Below are 20477 nucleotides of genomic sequence, written 5' to 3'. Positions count from 1 at the left end.
GCGTAGTATTAATTATCAGCCCGAGTCCTGAACTGAATTGTTCAGAAGCCACATCAATGACTTCATAAAACAACACATCCACGCTCTCATTAACGATTTTAGTCCTCTTGTTGTAGACCCTATATGCAGCTGACATTTTTGAATAGCCAACGAAGACAGCTTCATCAGCCTTTGCAGCGAATTTCCCTCTGTCCTCTTTGTCATTTAGAATAAAACACCTACAACCAAAAATTCGAAAGAATTTGATATTAGGTATTCTTTTGTTTATTATTTCATACCAAGTTTTACCAAACCTTTTGTGAACGAGGGATCGGTTCTGGGTAAAACAAGCAGTTGCCACTGCTTCAGCCCATAGGAATAGTGAAAGCTTTGAACAGGTAAGAAGTGTATGCGCCACTTCCACCAATGTTCTGTTTTTATGCTCAACGACACCATTCTGTTGCGGTATCTGGGCTGCCGAGAACGTATGTGTGATATCGATATATTCGAGGAATAAGCCGAGTGTATTATTCTTGAATTCGGTTCCGTTGTCAGTTCTGATTTTCTGAACTGGCAGTTGCATATTATTTTGAACTGTCTTCAAGAAAGAAATAATTGTCTCGGCCGTTTCATCCTTTGACCTCAGAAAATGAACCCAGGTATATCTCGAGTAATCATCGACTATGACTAACACATACTTCTTTCCATTAATGTTTTGGACTCGCATAGGACCACAGAGATCCATATGGAGTAGATGTAGAGGATGTTCGGTATTGAACTCTATCTTCAACTTATGTGAAGCTTTCTTCAGCTTACTCATCTCACATGCACTGCATACATGATCTTTATGAATCTTTAGGTCTGGGATGTCTTTAACCAAGTTGTCACAAACCAACATGTTCAAATATTTGAAGTTTAAATGAGAAAGACGTCGATGCCATAGCAGATTCTGCTTCAAGGATGCCTTGGATATCAAGCAGACGTCAGTATCTACTTGTGTGTTGGATAGGTCAATTGTGTAGAGGTTTGATCTTCTGATTCCAGCTAGAAGCTCCTTACCATCAGTAGTATGGATGCTGCATTGGTTAGCTTTAAAACAAACTTCTAAATTGTTATCACAAAATTGACCTATGCTAAAAAGATTATGTTCAAGTCCTTAGACATACGACACTTTCGTTATCATTAAATTCCCATAAATTACGTCACTGTATCCAAGGATAGGCGCGTATTGATCGTTTCTGAATCTTACCGTACCTCCAAAAGATTCAACATAGTTAGATAATAAATCTTTTATACCAGTCATGTGCTTAGAACATCCGGAGTCTATGAACCACAGATGCCGGTTAACCTGCAAAAGTGAATCAATTGGGTTTTGGTACCCATTTTAGTTTGGGTCCTTTAAGCTCAGATTTTGTTGGTGGTATACTATAAGTACCAAACCAACGTTCTTTAAAATGAATTTTCTTAGATAAAGCAGTTAAAGCAGAATGCATGAAATGATAAGGCTTAAACGAAGTAAAAGACTTAAGTAACACTTTCAATCCACACGGAAAACAATTATTTTTACCATTTCTAATATCAAACAATTCTTCTATTGAATATCTTTTTACAGAATTATTCAATGTCGAATCATTTAATACAGGCTTAGTAAAAGTATTCTTCTTTTGTCGAGTCGACGATTTTTCTTCTTCTTTTACCCTCCAAACTTTCTTAAACTTCAACGGGTTATCTGAAACAAGAAAAATAAAATCATCAGATTTAAATGAATGATGAACTTTATGTTTAATTTTCTTATTATTAAGCTTCTTCTGTTTCCTCAAATTCTTTTTAGTTTTAATCTTTTTATAATACCAATTCTTGAAAACAGGTTTTTCATTAAAAAAAATTTCTAAATCTGAAGCTATGTCAGAGTCCTCAGTCATTTCATTTTTTAACAAAGAAATCTTCATGACTGGGTAGTTTCTTAGAGAAGTCGAATTGATCAATCTCATTGTCTAAACAAACTTCTGAATTCAAGATATCTGAAAAATTAATTTCTTCATTTAAAATATTTATTTCTTCTGAATCAGAAGCTTCACTTGAAGATTTATTGCACGAGAAATACTCAGATTCAACATGTTCCGTTTTTACTTTAGAATTTTGTAAATCATCAATTTTATTTAAAACTTCTTGCTTTTGTTGATTAAATGAAAGTCGTTCTTCATTTAAAATATTGTCCAACTGGACCACTTCTTTTTCAAGAATTAATGTTAGAGTATAAAACTTTGGTTTAGCGGGTTTAGATTTATGCTCTGCTTTAGAATAGTTGTGAAAATAATCGGTTCAAAGTACAGAGTCTTGATTTTTGTAGCTATCATTTAAGTTTTTATAATCAAACGGAACCTGCATTTTGTCTTTTCTTTGACAGTTAAAATCTTCTTGTTGTTCTACCTCATCAAAAGATTTTGTAAATTTAATTGAAAACTCAGGTCCGCAATCAAGATATTCAAATTTATATAGAGTCGGGGTATAATATAAAGCTTTTCCTAAAAAATTTGGATTTTCGTACCCCAACCCTTCCCGAGGGTTAAAGAATCTTGTTTTAGAGGGTTTGTTCAGAAAAATTGTTTGATCAGTCTACCCTTTCTTATATAACATTTCTTCCTTAGACTTCAGTTTTTCATTTAATTGAATTATTTGTACTTATTTTAACAATCAGTTCTTCATTAACTAATTCTAACGATTTATATCGTTCCTTGGAATCAGATAGCTTGGCTTTTAAGATATTGGATTTTTCATTAAATGTTTTAGATKCAGATAACAAAGATTTTGCCCATCCAAATTTCCAGCATTTTCATCAAATAATTTGATGTATTTCTCTTTTTGCGTTTGTAATTCTTTTTGAAATTGATTTGAATGCAATTTTTCTGTTTTTAATTGTTGCTGGAAAGATTGGAGTTTAAGCATTATCTTATGCATCTGATTTATGCAAGAATTCTCCAATACCTCTTCTTCCATCTCAACACTCTGTTCTTCTCCTTCATCTGAAGAACAACTTTTAGTTCTAGCCATCCAGCATATGTGAGCAACCGATTCTGATTCTTCGTCCTCATCAGTTAAATTTAACCAATGATCGTCTTCCGCCATCAACGCTTTACCTGCATCTCTTTGTTTCGAGAGAAGAAATTTGTTCTTGTAATAGTCGGTATTCCTCGATATCGGCTTTCTGCAATTTACAGCAAAGTGGCCTAGCTTGCCACAGTTGTAGCACTTTGTATGCTCATCAGCTACGCCTTTGACAAATTTCTTCTTCTCTTCCGGCTTCTGCTCGTGTTTCTTCTCAAATCTTTTCTCTTCATATTTCTTCTTCACACCGAATTTATATTTAAATTCGTATTTTGAGCTGGAAGAAAATCTTTGATTGTTCGAATGTGGTCGTTTCTGAAACTTCTTTTGGAATGCCTTTGTTAGCATCGCCATGGCATGTTTGATTTCATTCATTTTAGAGTCAGAATCAGTGTTGTCACTTCCTTCACTCGCCGATTCACTTGATTGGCTGATTTCTTTCCCTTGCTTCCCAGATCTGCTTTTTCCTTTCTTTTCAGACACAAAAGCTAAAGGATCAACCACTTCCTTTTCTTTCTTTTTCTTAGAATCTCGAACCTCTAAAACTTCTTCCTCGTTCTACTTTAGAGTTTCATAAACCTCATGTATGTCGATATTAGATAACGATTTGTTGAATCTGTTAGCATAAGGTTTTCACTATGGTTGTAAGTTGCTCAGGAATTTAACATTTATATCTATGACAGTTTTAGAGATTCCATTCTTACTCAGCTCATTATGCAGTCTGGTAAGTCTGTCATAAACATCGTCAAGGCTCTCTCCGTCTTTAGCCTTGAACTCTTCATACGCAGATATACAATTAGTGATTTTTAACTGAGTTTCGACTTTGGAACCCATCATCATCTTTTCAATTTGAACCCACATGTTGTGACCAGATGATTTATGGCTGTCAATACTCGTGTAGATATTGTTGGTCAGTGCTTGCATCATGTTGGACTTGCATAACACATCAGCATGGGCTCTCTCCTTCTCTTCTGCAGTGTATCTGAATTTCTCTTTAATGACTCTTTGCGCAGGTCTGCCTTCTTCAGGAACAGCAGGTGTCTCTCTATAGAATATAGCAGGACCTTCCATCAAGGATTCCATTATCAGATCACCTTCTTTCATTCTCTCAATGAAGTTAAGGAATCTATCCCTCCATTGGTTATAGTCCCCTCTAAACAGTACGGGTGGCTTGGTGTCAATACCAATCGCCATTGCCTCTCTTGAACTCATTTTCTCAGATAATTATGATATAGGATCATCTGCAGTTCAAAATTTGAATTAAAGGATTAGGATTCAAAAATTATTTCAATTAAATTGCATACAAGGATTTGCACACATTCAAGACTTAGAAAATATAAGCACACAAACTTATCCGGATTAGAAATCCGGTTAAGCTTATCCGGATTAGAAGTCCGGACAAAAGAGATAGTCTTGAATTTCTAACCAAACCAAGTTATCCGGATTAGATATCCGGACAACAAAGAAAGTTAAATCGCACAATTAACAACAAATCCAGATGAAAAATCCTCCAACACTTAGTCAAAAAACACACAATTAAGAAATCTCAATACGGATGATTCTAACACTTAGTCAAATTTGTGAAAATGAATACGAACGTAAAAAGTCAACAAGTCAACAAGTTAAGTCAAACAAGTCAAATACGATCAAGTCCGCTCAAATTCAAATCGCTCAAATTAGCCAAACAATTCAAATTGCTCAATACATGAACTAAATCACTCACACTATGAACTAAATCGCTCACACAAGAAAGTCAAAGTTCGTTCAACAAACTGTTCATGAAGTCAAAGTACGATCAATTAAATCGCATACATTGTCCACTATAAATCGCACAAACACTGAGATTTAAATCGCACACACAATCAATTAATTAAATCGCACAAAGTCAATTATATCGCACAAGTAAATCGATCAGGAAACAACCGGATTGCTAATAAACCGCAAAACAAATAGACTAAATCGCAAAACAAAAAAACGATTTACCAGGCGGATTAGACTAAATCGAACACATAACAAGCGATTTACCTCTAAATCGATCAAGCTTTACCCGGTTTATCCTAAATCGCACAAAATCAATTCACAAAAATTACAAGACTTAAATCGTACAAGCTTTAAGCGATTTACACTTAAACCGATCAAGAGTTATACGGACTAGGATTCAATCAAAAACATAATTTTTAACACTTTTTCACCAAAAAAATGGATCAAAACTTGCAAAAATATGAGTTTTTGAAGAACACAAACAGATTTCATAAACTCAATAATCGATCAAAAATGGTTCAAAATTTGTTTAAAATAAAAATCGATGTGAATCAAAGTTGTTCGGATTGTAAATGTGAATTCAGTAGTACGAATTATATCAAATAACAATCAAAATTTATGCGATTCAAGCCAAAAAAATGTAATCTGGACGAAAAACACCAAGAACAAAGGAAAAACAAATATGAATATTCGGTTTAATCCCCTAAATTCTGTGCAAAATCCTCGAAAAAGTTGTTTAATCTTCTAAACAAATTGCTGCAGATAGCTCTGATACCAGTTGTAATTCCCAAATCATACAAAATCTGAATCAAATCTTCAAGAAATAAGAACAAGATGAATTTAGAGAGAAATTGTCACCAAATCTTCAATAGATTTCTTGAGAGAAAATCTTATCACAATTACAGCTCTAATTTGATTAATGGTTGAACTAATGACAATTAAGAAACTAATCACTATTTATACTAAGGAAAACATTAAAAACTAACTATTACAAAGCATTATAAAAGGGAGAACTTGAATACAACTTTAATGCACAATCTTGAAGCCAACATCATATATTCCTGAACATCTATGCTCAGATGATAATCCTCTATGAGCTCAGTGATGAACAAAAGACCATCCTATTCATCAAATTATTGGTAATCCAAGTGCAGGTATTCAGACTCGTCGAAGTCTAGCTAATATCTATCTATTTGTCAACTTTCTTTTTTTAGTTGAACCAAATAAAATTAATGATGTTATCTCAGACCCTAGCTGGGTCATTGCCATGCAAGAAGAGCTCATTGAGTTTGATAGGAACAAAGTCTGGTACCTTGTCCCATGTCCATCTGACAAGACTGTGATAGGCACCAAATGGGTCTATCACAACAAGTTGGATGAAGAAGGTTGGTAACCCATAACAAGGCTCGACTTGTTGCTCAAGATTATAGACAAGAAGAAGAAATCGATTATGACGAGACTCGAAGCAATTTGACCAGACTTTAAGCAATTTGACTCTTCTTAGCCTTTGATGTTCATAGAGACTTCAAAGTCTGCCAAATAGATGTAAAGAGCGCTTTCCTAATTGGGAAACTTCAAGAGGAAGTTTATGTTGAACAACCTCCAGGGTTTCTTGACCCTAAGTATCCAAACCATATATATCATTTGGATAAAGCTCTTTATGGGTTAAAACAGGCTCCACGTGCCTTATATGATACCCTCTCCTTGTTTCTCATCTCTGAGAAATTTATGTGTGGAAAGATTGACCAGACGTTATTTCTTAGGAAAGTTAAAGGTCATATCATTCTAGTCCAAATATATGTCGATGATATTATTTTTGGTTCCACTAATCCCTCTTTATGTTTTCGTTTCGTTGATCGCATGAAGAAAGAATACCATATGAGTATATCACACCCCGCTAAAGCGGAAACACGAGGTGTAACAGGTAAGCATTTCATAGCTCCAATTGATAGATAACACCATTAAGTACATAGTCTATAAAATTTACAATTTCATAACTCTACTGTTCACGAAGAAAACAACATCATTGGCAGAAGGAGTTACAAAGACTTGTGAACAGGTGTTATCGTAAAAGTGCTTCCAAAACTTCCATTCTTACTTATTTTCCTGAAAAGCATGAAACATAAACGACGTCAACTGCAAAGAGTTGGTGAGTTCACGGGTTTTCATATGCACAAAATATTTACAATGCATAAATCACTTCTTGCATTAACTAATACATAACTTGCACGATATAAATGTAAATTTCCATCGATGCTTTAACACTTGAGACGCTACTGAGCCTTACCTGAATAATGTGCCCCATTAGTTTACGAACTACCATAAGTGGCCCATTCACTCACTTAGGTACCACGGTTCGTATCAGTACTACTTCAGCGGTGGCTCATTCGCACACATGAGTAGACTATAAAAACATAGGTAATGTGCACCAGTTTTTGGGTGGGACTGTCAACACAATAGCAGCTATCTACAATTACAACGGCCCGGGAACGTGCCCGAGTTAACTAGTAGCGTTTACGAAAGGGGACTTGTTAAAATATACTCTCAAGTGCATCAATTTATCATTTATATGTAGTGCAATAACAATCAATTTTTCATGATTTCAACAATTTTTGACTAAACAGTTCTTTAGTCCAACAGTTTTACAACTAAACCGTATAATTTGCATACTTTCATGTTTTTCCCCCAGTTTAAATAACTAAAAGCAGTAAAAGTGGGGCCGTGAATACTCACAAGTTTGCTGATGAATATCCAAGAATTTGATGACGTTTGAATCACAATACGTCCGCCCTACTTTCCAAAACAATCTGAAATCCAATAATTAGATTACCTATTGGGTCTTGATAAAGATAAAGTAAAATTATACCTTATGTAATGCTAATGAGTTTTTATAGATTAAAGTTGATACCTTCTTAATTGTTCTTAAAAAAATAGTCCAATATTTATATATATTTTAAAATAAAAGGCTTTTGCACAAAAAGTTACCACTTGGACAGAAATGTAAATTTCTGTTTCTAGAATGTTGGTTTCATCAATCATTGTCCAAAGAAACCTTCTATAAATCATTTCATTTTTCAATGATTCCACTTGAGTTGTAAACTTAACTCATTAACCCAACTTCCAGAAGAAGAATCACACATTTTTATTAGTTTTTTTTTTTTGAGAGAGTTATGTTCTTTGAACATGCAAGAATGTTTCTGTCCAATAGCATCCGTTTGCACCAGATTTTTATATTAAGCATTTAAATGCTCAAAACTCAATATTTTTAAGTGAAACTAGAGGCATATGAACAACAAATCACTGAAATAAACTTCAGAAGAAAAATCAAACATTTTGAAAAAGTTATCGAGGAATTGTGAGTGTTGAAAGTAGGATTTACCTATTGTTGAACCTACTGTTTGCACACTTAACTTGATCTAAGTGATTGGAGGGTCAAAACTCCTCCTTTTTACATGATTCCAACTGGATAAGAACCATAAATCATCAAAGTACATTTTAGAAGAAGAATCAGAGCATTTGGACTTTTATTTTAGAAGGTACAGAAAACACAATTGCTAGTAAGAAATCCGAGAGTACCAAAATACTACTTTTGAAGGTTTAAATCCACATGCAATGTGGTTTTACCCTAATTTCTCGAGTTCTAGGACTATGGATCATGGATTATCACCATTTCAAAGACATTTTTCATGTCTTTGGAGTATAATCTACCATCTTAGATTCTCCAGAATGTTTGAGCTCAATATGAAGAAAGAAATGTGTAGAAAAGACGAGAAATGATGTTTACGATGCTATGAAAATGTAATTAACCCTTTACCTTTGTTGGTAGCTATTTGAATTCTACAATGTTCTTCAAAATGATTGAAACTAAGGGAGTTTATCTTGAATTTTGACTGAAATGGTTTTGGGGAGGAGAAGAGACACCTAGAGAAAGAGTTCTAGGTAGTTTTCCATAGAAAATAAGCTAGAAATGGATGGAAATCAAAGAGTCACCTACTTTTGTACGTGTCTCTAAAGGAATAGAGGGGCCGGCCCTTTCAAGGCCCAACCCATCTCACATTTATTTTATTTTCTATTACAATAAAGCCCATTTAAATGTTTGCATAAATAAAATTGTATCAAATAATTCATTATTAAATCAGAATTCCAAATTTTGTAAAATTATTTGTACATTCAAATGAGACTTTTATATTTTTAAATTTTGAATTTTATAATATCAACTTTATTATTTTAGGAGAATTTTTAATACATTTGGCATTACATAAGTTACTTTATCAATTACCCGTCGAAACAGGGTTTTCTGAACTATAATTTGGGAATTAAGCCAGATGAAATCTAATCAACATTACTAGACCCTAAAAAATTTATAATCCTAAATATAGAAACCCTAATAAGATGCTATCCTGACACTCCAAAAATGACAGTTGTCACAGAGTATGATGGGAGACTAACCCTATTTTTAGGTCTATAGATCAAGCAATCGGATAAAGGTATCTTTATTAGTCAGAGTAAGTATGTCCGTGATATGCTAAAAAAGTTTGATCCTCTAATAGCTCATCTATGAAAACTCCTATGGCTCCTACACTCTCTCTCAATAAGGATCCAAATGGAAAGCCTGTAAAAGTAACTGTTTATAGAGGAATGATCGGCCCCCTACTATATCTTACAGCTAGTCGACCAGATATCATGTATTCTACTAGCTTATATGCACGATATCAATCGAAACCTAAGTAATCCCATCCGATTGTTGTAAAATGCATTTTCAGATATTTGAAGGGAACTCCTAACTTGGGTCTCTGGTACCCTAAGGGTTCAGTTTTTGACCATATAGGTTATTCGGATAGTGATTTTTCAAATTGCAAAATTGATAGGAAAAGCACCACTGGAGGTTGTCAGCTTCTAGATGGAAAGTTGGTGAGCTGGACAAGTAAAAAGCAAAACTCAGTGTCCACATCAACCGCTGAAGCTGAATACGTAGTCGCTGGAAGTTGTTGTGCCCAAGTCCTTTGGATGAAAAACCAGCTTAAGGACTACGATCTTCAGTTTTCAAAGATTCCTATCTATTGTGATAGCATTAGTGCTATTGCAATTGCAAACAACCCTGATCTTCACTCCAAGACCAAATATATTGAGATCATATATCATTTTATCAGAGATCATGTTATGAATGGTGATATTGAACTTCACTTTGTTCCCACTGATTACCAACTTGCTGACCTTTTCATGAAGCCTCTTGATAAGACAAGATTCAATATATTGATCAGCGAACTTGGAATGCTAAACACTAAGGATTAATTTCCTTCGGCTATACGCATCAATCAGTTAGTGAAATGATTCAGTGCTCTCATTCTATCATTAAACTCTTAAGTTAATGTATCTATTCTCTCTAAGGTATGTATACTCGCTCTTTTTCTTAAAAACTTAAAACTGTCACTGAAGCTTTTCTTCTTCGGTGATCAAAACGTTTTAAAAGTTTGTTTCAGTGATTCTTTTTATCGCTGAACATTTTAAGTAAGTATATTTCTCCACTATACTTATCTTTTTTTAAAATCAAAATGATCACTGAACCTTTCTTCTTACAATGATTCAATAGTTTTTAAAAGGTAGTTTCAGTGTTTTTCTCTTATCACTGACTCCTTTATGGAAATATATTCTTCTAAGATATTTTCCTTTCTTAAAGCAAAACCATCTCTAAAGGTTTTCTTCTTCAGTGATCAAATGTTTTAAAAGGTATTTTCATTCAGTGATTCTTCCTATCACTGAACTCTTTCAAAATCCTTTCATATTCTTCAGATAGTGGGTTTTGAATTTCTTGAAACCTTTTTGTTTTAAAAGAAATAGATTATGAACCATTTTTATGACGATATTTTCTTCTGTCAATACGAGTTGCTTTGAGACGTGTGTAAAAGTTTGACACATGCAACCTCCTTCTAATTCCATCAAACCATGGATGAGAACGTGCTATTTTTTTCATCATGGAACTTCGTCAACAGTCGTATTTTCCTTTCTCCTATTTCTTTTTCTCTCTCCTCCTTCCTATAAATATGAGACTTCTCTTCTCATATTCTCTTTATGCTTTCAAAATCTTTGACGAACCTCTGACAAAATAGATTTGCAAGCAAGAACAAACTAAGAAAGCTCTAAACCTTCGACCTTTTCTTCTAAAACTCTAAGGTCGATACTCTTCTTTAATACTTTGAATTGTTCTTCTTCTTCTAGTGAAACCGTGTTTGTTTTCTTTAAAAACTTGTTCTCTTAAAATACAAACATTAAGATTATTAACACATTCTCTTTTTTTGGTTATAATTAAGTATCAAAAACACTTATTTTTCTTGAAAAGTCATAATATTTTTCTTTGTGGATTTTTCAAAAGAAGTTTTATTGTTCTAAAACATAAAAAGCTCACATCCTAATCTTTGGACTACTAGCAAAGCCTGTTATTTCTTTTTCTTACCTTAACAAACAATGGCTGCCAAAAACGTGAACTTTTCGCTCGAAGACGTGACCTTCAAGGCCAACAACCATGTCGCCTTGTTGGACATTCCTTCAAACAAAACTCTCTATGAGGATGTTGCTTCCTTCCTCAAGATGTCACCTATCGCATACGCTCTCACTCATGAACCTATCATGGTGTAAGAAGCTCTTCAGCAATTCTGGATGACTGCTGAAGTTGTACAGGATACTGACAAGCACGGTCAATAGGTGGAGAAAATGTCCTTCACCTTCAACCGTATGACCGTCAACTTTGGTGTGATGACGCTAAGGCATGCTCTTCGATTTCCCAAGGGTGCCTTCATCAATGATCCTTCAACTGAAATCATCATTGCCTGCCTCGATGATATTAACTATACCTAGCCAATGAAGAAAGACTCCAGCGAACCCCTTAAGTCGTTGTCGAAGATCGAGAAGAACTGCATGTCAGCAGTGTAGAAGTACCTCTTCTCCCACTTCATCTAGTGCATGGAAGGGAAGACTAGAGGTCAAGATCAAGCTTCAAGGGTCGCTCTAAACATCGGCGTTTATGTTATCTGTCAACGCCCTATCGACTATGCAGCTGTGATCTTCAAGGACCTGGCGCTAAAGCTGAACAAGCGCTAGATCGTCTGAATAAGAGAATAAGTCATCACTGCATCTTAAACGTCACAATCAATCGATGGATGAAAGATGGTGGACTTCTCATCTCAATGCTCATCACCAGAGACAACCTTGAAGTTGTCACAGAGTATCCTTCCTACCTAGGACAATACGGCTACAATGAATGGCTGGAAATCCGCCAAGCCATCAGCGCTCAATGTCAAGGCACAAACCAATGATTGAATACATCCTCAAAGAAGATGTCTAAATTCGTTGTTGTAACTACAAAGCCTTCATTGAAGAATGATGGAAGAAGAAAACCTTCAAGTCCTAATGATGGACCAACTATAAGGAATAAACATTAAACAAAGTTCTCCTTGGATGGAGTCCTGAAGGATTCAAAGAAGCAAGACATCTCCATGCTGAAGCTCTCTTTGCCAGCGAAGGGTCCTTACATACCCAATACTGTGCATCTAAAGCCTGAGTTTGGATTTATTTTCCTTCATTATGAAGGCAAACACAGCTTCCAAAGAGTGTCTGAGTTTAATCTTTGTCCTATGGAACATCTTGCTTATCTAAGATATTGGTTGGATAATGATCTTTATGGTGAAATGATAGACCGCAAGATTAGAAGAGAATTTCTACGTCAAAAGATGCTTGGAGAAGAAGTACCTGGTTACATCGACTTCAGCGACTTAGATTAGTTATGAAATTTTGTCTGGTAAATTTATCTTTTATTGTAAGTCTTATTTTTCTATGTTTCTTCTTTCACTGTACAACTTATGTGTAATAAGTCTAGAAATGTACTGACTGAAACACTTGTGATTTTCTTTTAATTAATATAAATATTTCATCAGCCTCACTTAAAAAGATCCCTAAAAAGAGTAATAGGGTCACATGTCTATGAGTTCCAGTGTGCTCTTACAGTTACAGACAATCTTTAGTCAGTGAACATGCTTTCAGTTTAAGTTTCCCTTTTGTACTTTTTCTTAAACTTGTAACTTAAGAAAACTTACAGGTAAAAATTGTATCACTGAAAAAATCCCAAAATAGTTAAAAAGGACATCTACTTTATATGTAACTTTTCCTTATTATTAAACCTTCAGGCAATTTTCTTTATGTTGCTTTGTCATCATCAAATAGGGGGAGATTGTTGATCATCTTTCTCATTGATTTGATGATAATCTCTCTTACCTTTTGAAGTATTATTATTTCTGTCTTTTAAGTTCCAGCGATCATCACTGAGTATGTTCAGTGATCGCTGAAACACGCATTGTAAACCTACCGCGACATCGATACTTCAAGAAGACAAAACTCACACTAAAGAACCTTCAGTGAATGTCGAATATTGAAATTGAAGATTAGTGACTGGCGCGAACGTGATCTGAAGCGGTATTCAGTGATTACAACCTGGTCTACATACGTGTGAAGACTACACAAGCCTCGGTGAATGCTGAAGAGACCTCCAGCATTATTTCAATATTCAACAATAAAATGAAGCTTGCCATGCATGATTGTTTTTGTATTTTCCTTCCATACACAAAGAACAAACCCATACCCTTTCAAGAGTATAGTGCTGCACGAAGCCGATTAGTCGACTCTAATGCCCACCAACTCCATGAAAGGATGTTTGCTCATGAATAAATAAATGTACTATTCACTATTTCAGAGGACAAGCTTTCCTCTTAAAGCTTGACGCATTTTCCAACCCTTCTGATTTTCATTTAATGCAATGGGTATAAATAGCTTAGTACTCTCTCCATGCACCAGACATCTATCTACAGAACACATATGCTTGCCTTCAAGCAAGTTAGAATCTCTCTCAAAAATTCTAAAGTTCTTACCCAAGAAGAACATCTTTCTGTCTTTATATTTTCGGAAAATTTCTTATATTTGCTAAGTATATTTGTGTGTAATCTTAGATTGTTTTAGATAAGTTACCTTTACCTTTTCTATTTCTGTAAACAATCTGCAAAAAAATTGTATTGATCCTTCTATATCAAAATATCATTTTAAATACGAAAGTTTTTTGTCTTTGTATTCATCCCCACCTTCTACAAACTATTCCTCTAAAAATCTTGTAGACCCGGTTGGGACCAACACTGGCCCTGAAGCACTTGTTGGCTTGAGCATCAGCCTCCTCCTCATCATCCGAGAGGTTCAACCAATGATCCTCTTCAGCCATCATACCTTACCTGTTTCTCATAATTTTTCCCATCAAAGTTCTTACCATCATACTTCTTTGAGCCTGAAGAATATCTCTGCTTGTTAGACGACGGTGTCTTATAGAATTTTGTGTGGAAAGCATGTGTTAAAAAAAATCATTGCTTGCTTCAAGTCTTGCAGTTCTATATCAGATTCACTTTCATATATCTCGCCACATAAGGCCTCACTTGTATCATGTCTGAACTCTTATATGAATACCGATGCTTCTTTTCTGAAACCAAAGCCAGTGGATTAGAAGTTGGCTTTACATTCTTTTTATGAACTTCCAAAATCTCTGAAGCCTCTTCCTGGTTTTTCTTGATGTTTTCAAAAACCACATGAATTTCCAATTTTGATATAACTTTTATTTTGAACTATATTAGTAGCAAACCTCTTTTCACTGAGGTCTCAAATTATTTAGAAACTTGACATTATTCTCAATATTAGTCTTCATGATCCCATTCCTTCTCAGTTCATTCATTAAATTTTAGTACCTATCATAAGTAGAATCCAAACTCTCTCTTTCCTTAGATATAAAATCCTCATAACTTGTGGTACGGTTGGTTACCTTGATCTGAGCCCCAATCTCTTTACCCATCATTTTCTTAGAAATTTGATCCCACACGCCTTTAGTTGTCCTGTAACTATCAGTGCTATCATGGATCACACTTGTTAATCCTTGTAGTAAGTATGAACTTGCCAATTTATCAGCTTTCACATGATTCTTCTCATCAGCAGTATGCTTAGATCAATCTTTCAGAACTCTCCTTGTAGAAATTGGTGGATTAGCCTAAGGAAACCCAAGTATATCCACAAGAACTTCAGTTGGACCTTCTTTCAATAAGAGAAGAATTTCCTCATCTAGTTCATGTCGATCTATAAAGTCTAGGGATCTATCCTTCCACTGAACATAATCCCTATGGAATAGAACTGGTGGTTTGCTGTCAAATTCATTTGTAGTCATTCTTTGATAATCATTGCACATAATTACTGCCTTGCTCCAATACTTTTCTCATTGATACTCTTCTCTGTTTGTACATTCTTGACTGAGATTCATTCTATGAGACTCACACCTCTTAGCACTAATTAGGATCAAATAACACAAATTAATTCAAAATGACAAGAACAAACTTCAAACTCAAATAGATAAAAAACTCATCAAATATGCAAAATTCTTGATAATTTCTTCAAATTAAACGATGAAATTGCACAGGATTGATGTACTATGTATTTTGAATCAATCTGCATCAACAAATCAATCAGACACCACCAAAATCATCGAAATCATATTATAAAACAGTTGACTTTTTAAAGAAACAAAGTTTCATGAAAAACCTTCAAACTTCTTTCAAATTGAACGATTTTTGGATCAAAACAAGCTTTGTAATCTGCTCTGATATCAATTATTAATCTCAAATTCAAGTATACTCATGTGAGGAATTATCCGGTTTTTCACAATCAAATCAGCAAATGTTGAACCGATGAAGAGCTCGTATTACTTCTTTACTTCTCAAATGAACCTCTCCACATATATATACATGTGTGTGTGTGTGTTTGTGTTTGTGTTTGTGTTTGTGTATATATGTATATATGTTTATGTTACATATATGTATATGTATATATGTATGTATATTTGTATATGTATATATGTTTACTGGTTTCAATTTTTTTTACCCATTTTGACAAGTAACTGCGGATCTTGTCACATTTAGTGGCATGGATGCACATTAATTAAAAAATGTTTACAAAAGGATTATGAAAAATTGGACGGTAAACTTTAGATCTAAATCATCAATTATTACAAAATCAATGGTCATTAGTCAAATTTTGTAAAGAAATAGAAAATTTTAGAACTTTGTGTATATTGATTAAAAAAGGAAATCGTTACACTAAATTAATATGAATAAATTCAAAAATTATAAATTATATCTGATAGCAATTATTAAAAGACACTTTTTATCATTGCAAAAATTTTGAAATTAAAAGATGACCATCGTGGTTTGCAAAAACGTTTTGATTTGGTTCATTTCTTTAACGGCCGTTAAAAGATAAATACTTTTATCATTTATCGATTTTTTTGCCTTTAACCCAATCAATAATCACAGGGATCAAAATCATAAAATCGACTTTAATTAGATAAAATACAATAAAAGATCGATAAAATAACAAAAATGCCCCTCATTTGACAATGTTTTTAATAATCGTTAGATAAGAAACTAAACCCAAATGTTTTTATAAATCATGACGGCCATCTTTTAATTTTGAAACCGTTTAGACAAAAGTACTATTTTCCACAAAGCAAAATAGACCAAATTTATAGATTACTTTAAATATTATATTAAATAGGAATTGAATAAAATAATTTAATGAGTGGTTTTCTTGCTTTCCCTGAAATGCAAAGATATAAGTACCACTGTCCCCGTTCCCCTCTCTCTATACCACCTTCCATTTGCAAATACCTCCATACTTTTAGGGTTCAAATATCTCATCTTCAAAGTTCAATACCTCTTCCATTGTGAACTATACTCCATTCTTCGATTCACTACAATCCTCTTTTGATCTGTAGATCTGTTACTTTTATATATATGAAAATCCCACTTGAATCAACTTCTGATCGCCTTCCGGTTTCGATCTTAAGGTAAAAAAATTAATGGGTTCTTTCGATGGATTCAAGAAATATCTTCTGATTTCATGTTTTATTCTTGAAATTACTCATGCGTATTATCTTCCTGGTAGTTTCCCTCATAAATACGATGTGGGTGATCAATTATCGGTAAAAGTGAACTCTTTGACCTCCATTGATACGGAAATTCCATATGGGTATTACAGTTTACCTTTTTGTAAGCCTCCTGAAGGCATCAAAGATAGTGCTGAGAATCTTGGTGAGCTTCTAATGGGAGATCGAATTGAAAACTCACCATATCGGTTTAAGATGTACAAGAATGAAACCGAGATCTTTTTATGTAAATCGAATCCGTTATCGCATGATGAATACAAAACCCTGAAAGAACGAATCGATGAAATGTATCAGGTTCATTTGAATCTTGATAATCTCCCAGCCATTAGGTATATGCATAGAGATGGATTCTTTGTTAGATGGACAGGTTATCCTGTTGGAATAAGGGTTCAAGATGTTTATTATCTTTTTAATCACTTGAAGTTTACGGTTTTGGTTCATAAGTACGAACACGATAATGTTGTCGGTGTTGTTGGGACTGGGGATGGAGCCGAACTCATCACACCGAGCAATGAAACGGTAGGTGGTGATGGTTACATGGTTGTGGGATTTGAGGTCATTCCTTGTAGTGTTAAACACGATCAAAAGGATGTTGCACCGTATGGTAAATATCCGTCTTCGATCAAATGTGATCCGAGCTCGGTAGAGATGGCGATAAAGGAAAACGAGCGGGTGAGTTTTACATATGAGGTTTCATTTGTTAAGAGTGATATAAAGTGGCCGTCGAGATGGGATGCGTATTTGAAGATGGAAGGTGCGAAAGTTCACTGGTTTTCGATCTTGAACTCGTTGATGGTGGTGACTTTTCTAGCCGGTATTGTTCTAGTGATATTCTTGAGGACGATTCGAAGAGATTTGGCTCGTTATGAGGAGTTAGATAAGGAAGCTCAGGCACAAATGAATGAGGAGTTATCGGGATGGAAGCTCGTGGTGGCTGATGTTTTTCGGTCACCTGAAAACTCTGGATTGCTATGTGTCATGGTGGCAGATGGTTGTCGGATTCTTGCAATGGCGGTTGCCACAATCTTTTTCGCTGCTCTCGGGTTTATGTCTCCGGCTGCCCGTGGTTCCCTCATCACAGGTTTTTCCGTACACCCAATTCATTGTCTATTAGAAATATTGTTGTCACTAAAATATGTTTTTCCGTCACTAATGACAAGATTAGTGACGACGTAAACACCCTCGCCCATTTACCACCACTGTATTCCATGATACCTAATGTTAACAGTGTAACTACACTTCTACGATTGCCAAGGGATGTTGAATTGATGACCGCTGAGAAGGAAATCGAATAATAGTTTGTTGTCTTGCTCCAATTTTTTCAGAATCAAGAAGGGAATATAAACAAGAATTAAATAAAGTTATATTAAATTTAGATCCAATACGCATTCACGTGATTAAAGGGGACAAAGAATTTAAATACAACAATTTTTTATTTAGAGGAAATTTAAAGTATAAGGGGCCGTTCACCAAACGCTTTCTCGAGTAATTGATCACTAAGTCATTTTACCTTACCATATGAATATGGTAACGATCAAGAATCTTACTCAGTAAGAGTTAGACAAGAACCAAGAGTCTTACCCGGTAAGTGAAAGCGACCACTCTTACCACAGTAAGCGTTTGCCGGGTAATTGTTGCATATGATACCGTTTTGGTGGACAAAAATCTTATCCGGTAAAAAAATGTTAGTGTTAAATTTACCACGGTAAGCGCTTACTGGATAATTGTTGCATATGATACCGTTTTGGTTGACAAAAATCTTATCCGGTAAGAAAATGTTAGTGTTAAATTTACTACTAAGCGTTTACCATGTTTACCGAATAAATATTTGGTAAATGACCCCTAAATCACTAGAATATTTGTTATCATTTAATGTGAAAATTCCTAGAAAGACGTATAAGACCACGTTTAATTAGGTGACACTTGTGTTATATGCCTATTAGAGTGGATTCCTAGTAGAGGTGTAAAGAAGTCGAAACGAGTCGAATACTAATTAGGTTATTGAAACTTGGCAAAAAAAATTAATACTAGTTTCGAGTTCAAATAACTTTTTCAACGTAGGAATGAGCTCTGTTGACAAATATTTTTTAGATTATCGAGTTTGAGCTTGATGTTCGTTTATGACGTCGAACTCGTGATAGATTAACCCATTTATTGGCTAGTGTTTCATAACTTTTTTTATATTTTTATTGCATGATTAATGAACATATGAGCATATTTGGGTAGGAAAAGTGTATGCTCGAATGTCTCGGCTCGACTATAAAAATTTAATCGAGTTCTCGAATGAACTGAGTCGAACATTGGTGTTATGTCGGCTTGTTAAGTTAAACAAGTTTTATTTTATGTTCGAGGTTGACTCAAGCTTGAGAATTATCAAGCTCAAGCTCGAATAACTCGTTAAAGCTCGAATCATTCAGGTGCCTAACCCCCAAGTAGCGATTATATGCACTAAACCTAAATGATCAAATTTTCTTGTAAAGCAAGTTTTGACCAAATGACATTTTTTTGTGTAGGAATGCTTATGTTTTATATGTTTCTTGGTGTCGTTGCTGGTTATGTTGCGGTATGGCTATGGAGAACACTAGCAGCCGGTGAAAATCGAGGATGGTTTTCAGTCTCGTGGCGTGTCGCTTGTTTCTTCCCGGGTATCTCCTTCTCAATTATGACGGTGTTGAATTCGCTCTTGTGGGCAAGTCAAAGCACCGGTGCTATTCCATTTACGACGTTTTTGGTTTTGATCTCACTCTGGTTTTGCATCTCAGTACCGCTGACGTTAATTGGGGGATTTGTGTCAACAAAGGGTAGATATCTCGAGTACCCAGTTCGCACAAATCAAATCCCTCGAGAGATCCCAACTCAAAAATTTCCTTCTTGGATCTTAGTTTTAGGAGCCGGGACTCTCCCATTTGGGACTCTTTTTATTGAACTATTCTTCATTATGTCGAGCATTTGGCTCAGTCGAGTTTATTACGTTTTTGGGTTTCTATTCATCGTATTTATCTTGCTCGTGACGGTTTGTGCCGAGGTGTCATTGGTGCTGACTTACATGCACCTTTGTGTTGAGGATTGGCGGTGGTGGTGGAAATCCTTTTTTGCATCTGGTTCGGTCTCTCTTTACGTGTTCTTGTATTCGATTAATTATCTGGTTTTCGATCTCAAGAGCTTGAGTGGGCCCGTATCAGCGATGGTTTACTTGGGTTATTCGTTGTTCATGGTCACGGCTATGTTGCTTGCTACAGGTGCGGTCGGCTTTTTAACATCTTTCTTCTTCGTCCATCGGCTTTTCTCTTCTGTTAAAATAGACTGAATGATTAATATTTTTTTTTATATTTTCTATGATTATTATTCGTTCCGTGTTAATAATGACTTTTCTTAATTCAAATGTAGTACTTGTTGAATGACTCAAACTTATTTTACATTATCATTTTTCTTAATTTGGTCCATTTAAGATCTCTTACATTGAAAAAATAAAATTTCTAGAGGGAAATTAATTAGAGAGCCATTTTGACTATGTGGTTTCACCTTTTGGCCGTAGATTCGCAATAACTCAAGTCCGCAATTGCAGACCCTGCAAAATGACAAAAAAAAATTACATTTTTATATACACGTCCACTATATA

The 20477-nt window shown here is 34.8% G+C and overlaps 1 protein-coding gene across 1 annotated transcript; it reads left to right on the top strand.

Moving 5' to 3' along the window:
- Nucleotides 1-16771: 16771 nt before the first annotated feature.
- On the top strand, nucleotides 16772-20165 carry LOC112502481 (transmembrane 9 superfamily member 11-like). The gene is made up of 2 exons (XM_025106396.1): nucleotides 16772-17939; nucleotides 19372-20165. Exons 1-2 carry the CDS (start codon nucleotides 16772-16774, stop codon nucleotides 20163-20165), a joined length of 1962 nt encoding a protein of 653 aa, XP_024962164.1.
- The last annotated feature ends 312 nt before the right edge of the window (nucleotides 20166-20477 follow it).

Source organism: Cynara cardunculus, unplaced genomic scaffold (assembly GCF_001531365.2).
Source record: "Cynara cardunculus var. scolymus isolate 2C unplaced genomic scaffold, CcrdV1 Un_Scaffold_1496, whole genome shotgun sequence".
Classification (NCBI taxonomy): Eukaryota; Viridiplantae; Streptophyta; class Magnoliopsida; order Asterales; family Asteraceae; genus Cynara; species Cynara cardunculus.
Note: the sequence above shows the minus strand (reverse complement) of the source record. Positions and strands in the feature narration are given on the sequence as shown.